This window comes from Blastomyces dermatitidis, assembly GCF_000003525.1.
Source record: "Blastomyces dermatitidis ER-3 genomic scaffold supercont1.3, whole genome shotgun sequence".
Lineage (NCBI taxonomy): Eukaryota > Fungi > Ascomycota > Eurotiomycetes > Onygenales > Ajellomycetaceae > Blastomyces > Blastomyces dermatitidis.
The window spans coordinates 1,096,135-1,104,568 of NW_025544776.1; the positions used below are offsets into that span (position 1 = coordinate 1,096,135).

At 46.6% G+C, this 8,434-nt stretch overlaps 4 protein-coding genes across 4 annotated transcripts; all 4 read right to left on the reverse strand.

Moving 5' to 3' along the window:
- Positions 1-35: 35 nt before the first annotated feature.
- BDCG_02669 (ATP synthase F1, delta subunit) lies at positions 36-1,627 on the reverse strand. Its single transcript, XM_045418217.1, has 4 exons — positions 1,306-1,627; positions 860-1,177; positions 628-717; positions 36-534 (listed from the first exon to the last, which is right to left on the reverse strand). The coding sequence occupies exons 1-4, from the start codon at positions 1,474-1,476 to the stop codon at positions 421-423; spliced, it is 693 nt and encodes a 230-aa protein (XP_045274848.1). The 5' UTR covers positions 1,477-1,627; the 3' UTR covers positions 36-420.
- A 10-nt stretch (positions 1,628-1,637) lies between these two features.
- BDCG_02670 (maintenance-ploidy protein mob1) lies at positions 1,638-3,273 on the reverse strand. The gene is made up of 5 exons (XM_045418218.1): positions 2,973-3,273; positions 2,671-2,834; positions 2,513-2,606; positions 2,316-2,449; positions 1,638-2,227 (listed from the first exon to the last, which is right to left on the reverse strand). The coding sequence occupies exons 1-5, from the start codon at positions 2,993-2,995 to the stop codon at positions 1,986-1,988; spliced, it is 657 nt and encodes a 218-aa protein (XP_045274849.1). The 5' UTR covers positions 2,996-3,273; the 3' UTR covers positions 1,638-1,985.
- A 179-nt stretch (positions 3,274-3,452) lies between these two features.
- On the reverse strand, positions 3,453-6,450 carry BDCG_02671 (intracellular protein transporter). Its single transcript, XM_045418219.1, has 3 exons — positions 5,642-6,450; positions 4,562-5,581; positions 3,453-4,492 (listed from the first exon to the last, which is right to left on the reverse strand). The coding sequence occupies exons 1-3, from the start codon at positions 6,174-6,176 to the stop codon at positions 3,609-3,611; spliced, it is 2,439 nt and encodes an 812-aa protein (XP_045274850.1). The 5' UTR covers positions 6,177-6,450; the 3' UTR covers positions 3,453-3,608.
- A 48-nt stretch (positions 6,451-6,498) lies between these two features.
- Positions 6,499-7,639, reverse strand: BDCG_02672 (mitochondrion organization and biogenesis protein). Its single transcript, XM_045418220.1, has one exon. The coding sequence runs from the start codon at positions 7,576-7,578 to the stop codon at positions 6,769-6,771; it is 810 nt and encodes a 269-aa protein (XP_045274851.1). The 5' UTR covers positions 7,579-7,639; the 3' UTR covers positions 6,499-6,768.
- Between the last annotated feature and the right edge of the window lie 795 nt (positions 7,640-8,434).

Below are 8,434 nucleotides of genomic sequence, written 5' to 3' on the forward strand. Positions count from 1 at the left end.
CTTTTGACCTACCAACTTGTTCTACTCGGGTACCATTTGGATCGAAAATTACCCAATAAAAAGTTGTATACACAGCCAGTTGTCGTTGATTGGAGGGGAAATGCAAGATAATCCTACGGAGTACAAATTATGGAAGATGTACATACATCAATCGTTACAGATATTAGTTATCCAGTAAGGAAGACACAAGTTGGGCAAAATATACATTGAATAAGATCAGGTATACAAATATGTTTGAAGAGTACCCCATCTTGTTTCCAGCTTCGGTCTCCCAAAATTGTCAGGTAGTGGGTGAGGACGATCGGAGATTATAAGAATGGTTTAGGAAAGATAGGAATGCAAAACAAGGGAAATAGCACATAAATAGAACAAGAAAATATCTATTTGTTTTTCTCAGTTACCCCATAGGGAGAAATTATTTTACAAGGTGTCAGTGAGGGCTTTGTTCAGCTTAGCAAGCTTGGAGGAGACGCTGAGATCAATGGTTCTTTCGCCAACTTCGACAATCAGACCACCCACAATGTCAGAATTGATCTGTGAGAAGAAAATTAGTATATGTTGAAGAAGAATAGATGGCAATGCCAATCTTCCTCAAGAAATAGAACACATAATCCTGGATTCACATACCTTTGTAACAACCTTAAGCTTCTTGCCTTGGCTATATTCAGACTTGGCAATGGCTGCCTCGAGGCGCTGAACAGTCTTCGCGTCGAGTTTCTAATTTTGATTAAGCAAAGGTCGAATTAGATAACAGTTCATCTTCTCAGGCAACAACCCTGCTAGGGCCGCCGTCATTTTCAAGGGGCACCCGATCGATATCCATCAATCCAAAAAGCCGATTCCACGAAATTCGCCATACCTGAGCACTGGTGATCACCAATTCAGTCTCGCCATTGTGGGCGCTCATCAAAGCAGCGAACTTCTCACAAACACCCTGCAAGAGACCAAGTCTATTGTTCTCGGCCAAGGTAGCAAGGAAGTTTTTCATGATATTGTCCTTTCCTGGGCCGCCGGCAACTCGTTGCAGTTCCTGGATGATCTGAGATTTATCGGATGCATCGAGGGCGGGCGTGCTGAGGATGGCAGGCAATTTGGCATCGGTTTTGAAAACCTCTGCCAAAGTTGCGACGGCTTTCGCGGTTTGATCGAGACTGGATGACTTGGCTGATGCGGTATACTGTAATTCATCCGAGGGAACAAAACAAGGTCCGAATTTGTTAGTTTTCAAAATATTTAAAATGGGGAATACTCCAATTGCTCCTCGCGGCGCAGTCGGCACGAGGAAGGGATTATTTCAATGCGCACCAGAGCATTGGCATAAGTGCCATCGACACCGAAGAGAGCGATAGGAGGTTTCACGCTCGCTGTGGCCGTGGCGTAGGTCCTCACACCATCGAGAGCGGCAGCCCGGGGAATAGAGGAGAATTGGTGGGCGGTCGCCCGGAGGGTGGATTGGGCTACTCTGGGGGACAACATTGTAGCGGGAAGTCTCTATGAGACCAAGAAGAAAAATTGCACAAGGTGGAGGGGTTGAGAGAGGGTGTGGGGTATTGCAATTGCTGCTGGAGGCCACAGTTCGGGGATGGAATTGATGTTCGACTGGATGTAGCCACAAACGGTAGTCGTTAAACATCACGTGACCATGAAAATCAACTGGTGGTTTTACGCAGTAAGTACGATATGATATAGTATTTGTCATAGTGACTCTCAGCTCTCGGGATGACGTAGAACCATGTTGAAAAATGGTCTGGGAGTAAAACATAATGCATAATATCATAGATTCTAAAAGGATTGCTTGTTGCAGTAACATACACCCCAGCCACGAACGCCAGCTCCCATGCTTTTAGGAGAGAAGAGAACCCAAAGACTCCGACATCCTTTTAGAGTAACATAATTCCCTGCCCTCGTACTCTGATAAAAGAACCAAAAAAAATATACCGCTCTTATCAATATCAATGCAATATCTTTTTAATCCACGCGTCCTTCTAGTCGCTGCGAAGCATACTTTCCACCAGGTCACCTAGCGGGCCCCAGAAGTCCTTCCCACTAGCCAGGTTGTGTTCCTCCACGAAGAGCACGTAATGTTTGAAACTGGTGTTAAGATGTGGCTCGAGGCCCAAATGTACAATCACCGGATAATGATGACAGTATATATGCGCATAAACTCGGTAGAGGCGTTTGAACAGTTGGCGCAAAAGACTAGTAAAAGTTTTCGGGAAAGGGACACCTAGTTTTATCCAATGGACCTATTAGTCTCACAGCTTTTCCCTTATTTCTTGGGCTAGCCATAGACAAAATGAGAATGGAAAACTAACCAATTCGACTGGGAAACATTTGCTCATTGTCAATGTTGCTCTGCACCCAAGCCATCAAATGCTCAACATATTGTGGGGCCGACATTTTCGTAGGCCGTTTGTAATTCTCCGAATCTTGCCACAAGTACTCAAATCTACCATCCCGTCAGCTTGCTGGCAACTTATGTATGCAGGAGGTGTATGTTTTCATCACTGACTCGTCTGTAGCCTTCATTTCAGGGCATGACTGCGGGGAACAAAATTCCGTAATTGATCCGTAAAGCAGGTTGATCTGGTTATAAAAGTCCACAACTGCGGCAGTTAGCAAGCATGTTTCGCGTCCCTTGCCTTCTTTCCCATCAAAGCATTCCCATACCATTCACTGCAAGCCACTCATTCAAGTCTTCGCCGTCTGGAAGTTTCACCGCCTTTCTTAGACTCCCGCTTCCGAGAGTAGCCTCTGCGAACTGCCTCAGTTGGTAGTTGGTTGTTCCCTTATGCGACGTTCTCGGCCTAAACTGCCCCTTTGATCGCGCATTGCTAGAAGAAATGAACGAAGTTACTAGTTAGCAGAGATGGTCCGTAGTGTACTTATGGGTAGGTAGCAGTGATCATGGCCGCTTTGGACGCTAGATCCAATCCATGAAATCCTGGAGACTGTCTCGACTGGGTACCGACATGGTTGTTATGAAAGACGCCATGAAGAACTCTGTAGTCTGGCTATCTCTTCACTGCGGGGGCAAGCTTGGTAAAACACTATCTGTCTGGCACAGATTCCGTTGGAGCAGTCTGATATCGGGCACTCCACGCTCTAAACTTTTGGAGGGTATATTCAATAATAAGACAAGACAAAACAAATATAGCAAACTGGAATGCACCGTGAGCTTCTTGCGCGAATCGCGACAAGGGTGAGGACTGACTTGCCCGCCTTTTAGCGCCGCGCCAGGTGGGCGGTGGTTGCCCAGGCGACTAAGTTACCTCTAACGTAATCAACCACCATGAATCACTCCTAATTACGGAGTAGATAGCTCTATCAATACAACCTTCAACTATTCTACAATAAAAGGCCATGTAGCAGCTAGCCTCTTGTAATCTCAATAAACTAACTCTAAGAACACCTTCATCAAATAAATTAATTAATAAATAAATTTAAAAAAAAAGAAAAAGAAAAAATTAAGAAAAAGAAAAAATTGAGAAAAAAAGGTTGAAAATAAGTATGAAATCCTAGCACCGTGCGTTCGCCCTTGTATATCTTCATGACACCTAAAAGTTAAACTACAATTCAATAAAGACTCAAAAGTTAACCGTCCTTTTCTAGATCGGAACACCTTGCAGCTCCTCCCCGGCGGGCTCCTGAACACTGCCTCCATACACAGTCAACGGAATCACAACCTCGAATGATTCGCAGGATATACTTTCCAACGAGGCCAAGACTGTGCCTCTATCATCCCGTTCCACCTTCTCCAACAGGTTGATTCCGGACGCCCCGATTTCATCATCATCAAGCGCGCTGCAGGTCACGAATTCGAAGCGAAGCTCCCATTCTAGATTTACTCCTGAGGTGATAATAGTCGGCGTTGCGGAGACAGGAATCGAGGGCGTAAATACCACCCTTGTAGCGAATAATGTGTTTTCAAAGCAGCTGGCATGAATCTTTCGTGTCGCGCGCGTAATGCTTGCGTTGGAGCGGAGGGCAATCGTCGGGCTCACCTTCTCGGTCGTTTCCAGGGAGCCTCGCAACGAGTAACAAGGTAATGCAGAACCCGAGAAATCTATTGTGGCAATGACCGTTTCCCCTAGCCGATGAGCCGGTCGGTTCAATATTATGACTGCAATCCGTCGTCCGTTGCGGGTTATCTCAAACCTATTGGCACTTCGGTCCGAAGTCGAGGATTGATTACTTCGCAAAATGGCCAACTCGATTGCATCTTTACAGGAAAATTGTCCTGTGGGGGAGAAAAGACTGAGGCGAGGATCTATCGCGGAGGTTGTTGAGCTGAATGATTCGGGCCTAACACGGCGATCCAAAATCTCATCGACGTAAGATAGAAACCCTGAAGCCGAATTCCATGATTTTGCGCTGATACTCTTTTCCTTGGCAGGGCGCGTAGGGACGTTTTCGACCTTTTGCACACGAGCTTCATCTCGAAGCAACACGTATGGTCTCATCAAGTCGTGGCCTAGAACACCTCCTTGGGCTTAAATAATTTTGTAAGCAATAGTCAATAAGTGTATCTCATGCATTGCAAATAATAGACCGCACTCACCGTCAACTCCACTGAGGACTCGGAAGGGAACGTTTATTCGATGGACTTTCTGGGGTTCTTTTGGGTTTATCGCCCGTTGTGTGCCAATCACCAAATTATAAGAAATCTTGATTGCTTTCCCCTTATGGCTCGCTGGTAAGCCCCTGGGCAAGGTAAATGCAAAGGAAAATGTCTTCTCCTCGCCGGGATTCAACCGCAAGTCCACAAACAGGAGAGACTGCGGCGTGGAAAGCAGGGGAATGGCCTGGGAGGAGGCAACACCCCTCATGTCTCTTAATCCATCGAGTTCGCTACTGGAGAGTAATGTAGATAGCGAATCGCTCAAATTATTCCATCCTCCAAGCGTTCCCCAAAACCCATTCCGGGCCTTCTCAGCTTTGTGAGGAACATCGCTTCGCGCTGGATTACCCACAACACCCTTGCGTTTCACTTCTTCGAATAGAGCCTGATTTATTAACGACCCGTCAACGGTAAATGAGGCGCTAATTTGGGCGTATCCCATGAGCAGTGTCTGGGAATTGTTTTTACTAAGTTTTCCAACAGCTTCCATGTTGGAATAATGCCGTCTATGCCGGATCGGCAGTTGGGATTTATTTGCAGGATATGTCACATACTCTGACTCGAGTGTCTCGGTTGAATTGTTGCTCATAGGATAGAACTCTCCACTGCTTCGCGTGCTTCCATTCATGCTAGAGGTGGAGAGGATTTTTGTAGCAGGAGCCAACCGAGTAGGTGGTTCTAGGATAGGACCATCCTTTGTATTTAAGGTGCGCGGAGCGGTGGAGACAGGCGAAGCATTTGTGCTAGGTAGGGTATCACTGGGTGTTGGAGGGGCCTGTGGAAACTTAAAATCAGTTGGGAGGGGAGGTGGGCGCCGTCCCGGATCCCGCTGAATTGGGTTTGATATTGATGGAGGCTGTGTGGGCAGCCGACTTCGCTCCGGACCGCTGTTATGGTTTGGTATCGACAAATTTGGCGTTGAGTCGTTTGGTGAAATGCGGTAGTGTGATGGGCGTGAAGCTATCAGTTGTTGTTAGTATAAACCGAACTTACTTTCTGTCCCAAGTAGGAGAAAATTACCAGGATGAGGGCTCTCCCCATATAGCTCATTCCTTTTTGAAAACACCTGAAAGCTTGCAGATCTGGAATGGGCATTCCCCATCCTCTGGTTAACAGCGGGCGCCCCCTGTTTTTCTGGTTCTAGGGATATGATAGAAACAGATCTTTTGTGTCTATGTCCTGGGCTTTGTACACCATTGTTATTCGCGGTAGTCGGCGGCGGGAAACTGTGGCTTAGGGAGAGCGGGGAGCTCATAGATGCCGCCGTACGATGGAACTTGTCGAAACCATGCTGTCGATTCCGGGGGCTTGCGGCTGCCGAACGTCGATTATTGAAAGAAAACGGGTTCAAGGATTTCGCAGGTGAATAGTTTCCTCCACTAACAACTCCATTCATCGGGCGCGAGCCTCTTCTGGTGTGCCTCTGATATGCGCAGAGATCTGTGTTGGAGTCGCCTGGGGTAACATTCTTGAAGGTGATGGTGCAGTCGACATCCTCTCCTGCGAATATCGTTTGCTCTTTCCATCGCACAAACACCTGGATGTCTGACTGCATGACGAGGGCGGCATATATCACGGCATCGGCAGGTCGTTATTCGTTAAGCTCCACTATGGATCGGAAATGGGAGAGGGGGCTGTCGGGGATTAAACGAGTAGTATGATGTAGGGTGGCTACGAGAGGGGGCATGCTGTCGTAGCTGACAGTGAGGAACAATTCAAGGATATGTAAGCAGACATTATAGTAGGAGCAGACCGTTAGCACCTATTGTAAATATTATCATGTTAAATTGGTAAGGAGGATGCCAAAGACAAACCGAGTGCGGTCTTTGTCTGGTACAACTACATCAGTTGCTCAGTTGGGGGAAGAGGCGTTTACCGCGGAAGTGTGGCTGACGCGCTTAGCGCCCAGCTATGGCGCACAAGCTCCAGTTCTTGAAGTGTAGTTGTTCAACTTGCCATCAACAACTGCATGGGTGTATTCGTTTTAAAATCTTCAATTATATATTACAACAATGGGATATGGTATCGTACAATATACGTCTCAGGCATATTTATCCTGGTTTTGGGGGCATTTCTCAACCCAGCTAACATCAACCTACAAATGAACTCCGTAGTACGCCATGCTCCAAAAAATATTACCAGCTATGTCACTTTGAGCCGACGGTGCGGCGCTTTTTTTCAAGGACTTTAGTATCTGAAACATCAGCAAAGCTTGGCCTGTGCGGTCGAACCCCAATTTCCGACAGCTGGTTCCAAATTCGTTTCCGGCGTTTTTCCCACCGTTCCCGCCGTTCTGCAGCAACCTCCGGAGTCGGTTGCCATTTGCTTTTTAAGATGCGCCGAATTGCTTCTGGAGACACCTTGAATTCCTGCGCGAGGGCAGGGGTCGAATATATGTTTGGGTCCTGTTGGTGTAAATGTCGGATAGTATCGAGGGTATCTGGGTGAAGGCGCTTTCGCGGATTCCATCCCTCAGGGAACTTCTTCTTTAAAGCTTGTTTCTGTATTTGCCAAGGTTCTAGTTCCCGAGGCTTCTCTGGTTTTTCCCGTTTCTGTGTTGTAGATTTTGAACTGCGAGGGACATTTGATTTTTTAGAACGGGAGGTCTTGCTAGTTGATTTAGAATCGGAATTAATATCTCCGCGATCGGATTTGAGCCCCTGTTCGTCAGTTCCAGGAGGTTTGTTGGCGGTTGACAAGTAGCTGGGCGATGACTGCTCAGACGTTTCTGGTAATGGCGAAAGTATAGGACGAGATTTGCTAAAATAGCGGCATGAAGGAGGTTGCCAAATTTTGGCCGGGGAGTGAATCGTCGTACTTCGTCGACACGAGGTGGTCAAACCGCATTTTTCGTACGTTGCAGGAAGGAGAGGGTGGGCACCCAAGAAGCATTTTAGCAACCCTGATGCGACAGATGCAGAGTGTAATGGGGATGACTTCAACATTGAAACAGACATCGTGAAGCGTCTTATTTTATTGTAGTCAAACAGGATGCGCGTTTCGTCTGGGTGGTTGCTGAGCAAGAACTTTCATATCGACTTGGGATGCACGTGGTATGTATTTCATGACACAGATAGAATACAATCTAGACCAGAAATAGTATAGTTTCAAAATCATATATGTCACGTGATCTATGTATATCGCGGTAGAATGACGTTTCATATCGAAGATAGGTTCAAATCTACGTTTAATTCTCTGGAAAGAGAACGCTCCTTCGGGGCAGAAGATCGCGTTTACGTAGTAGGTCCTGCAAAAAAGGGCTATGGCATTGGTCGCTCGAATAAACGACAGCATCCGCAGGCGATCTTAGATCCTTTCGTAAATCACTACTCTACTCTCATTTTATATATATATATATATATATATATAATTTGTTTCCCCCTGGAGATTCTACTCTCCTTTTTCAACCTCTTTTCTATTTATAAAGATACCCCGATCATAGAGATGACATGATCAAACATACAAAATTATAAATGTCCATACATCAGGGGTGGACGGGCTGTATCCCCCCCATAGGTGGTATAGGCATTGAAGCCCTCGGTGGCTCAGGAGGCGCCGGACCTCCACAACGTTGCGGGGGAACGCTGAAGAAAGAGCATGCCGTCTTTCATGTGATTTGATGGATACGGTTGGAGCTTGCATTCTGAAACGGACAGTAGAAAATCCCAATGCTGTGCTTAAGGGCAACTCCTAGTAAACCTTCAACAAAACCTCTATGCAGAGGGCGCAGATCTGACAATGTCGTCCGCGGATGATCGGTTTTGTATTTGCCCTCGGCTGATTATATGTTTTGGTACGGCAAACGTGCTGGGA

What these genes read in the sequence shown, in the direction of transcription:
- BDCG_02672 (XM_045418220.1), bottom strand. Translation starts at nt 7,578, where the DNA reads ATGTCTGTTTCAATGTTGAAGTCATCCCCATTACACTCTGCATCTGTC.
- BDCG_02670 (XM_045418218.1), bottom strand. Translation starts at nt 2,995, where the DNA reads ATGGCGTCTTTCATAACAACCAT. An exon ending in GCGTCTTTCATAACAACCAT is followed by an intron (nt 2,835 to 2,972) that starts GTCGGTACCCAG and finishes CATTTCTTCTAG; the next exon opens with CAATGCGCGATCAAAGGGGC. An exon ending in GAAATGAAGGCTACAGACGA is followed by an intron (nt 2,450 to 2,512) that starts GTCAGTGATGAA and finishes ACGGGATGGTAG; the next exon opens with ATTTGAGTACTTGTGGCAAG.
- BDCG_02669 (XM_045418217.1), bottom strand. Translation starts at nt 1,476, where the DNA reads ATGTTGTCCCCCAGAGTAGCCCAATCCACCCTCCGGGCGACCGCCCAC. An exon ending in GCACTTATGCCAATGCTCTG is followed by an intron (nt 1,178 to 1,305) that starts GTGCGCATTGAA and finishes GATGAATTACAG; the next exon opens with TATACCGCATCAGCCAAGTC. An exon ending in AGCTTAAGGTTGTTACAAAG is followed by an intron (nt 535 to 627) that starts GTATGTGAATCC and finishes TTCTTCTCACAG; the next exon opens with ATCAATTCTGACATTGTGGG.
- BDCG_02671 (XM_045418219.1), bottom strand. Translation starts at nt 6,176, where the DNA reads ATGCAGTCAGACATCCAGGTGTTTGTGCGATGGAAAGAGCAAACGATA. An exon ending in TGGGGAGAGCCCTCATCCTG is followed by an intron (nt 5,582 to 5,641) that starts GTAATTTTCTCC and finishes AACAACTGATAG; the next exon opens with CTTCACGCCCATCACACTAC. An exon ending in AGTCCTCAGTGGAGTTGACG is followed by an intron (nt 4,493 to 4,561) that starts GTGAGTGCGGTC and finishes AAATTATTTAAG; the next exon opens with CCCAAGGAGGTGTTCTAGGC.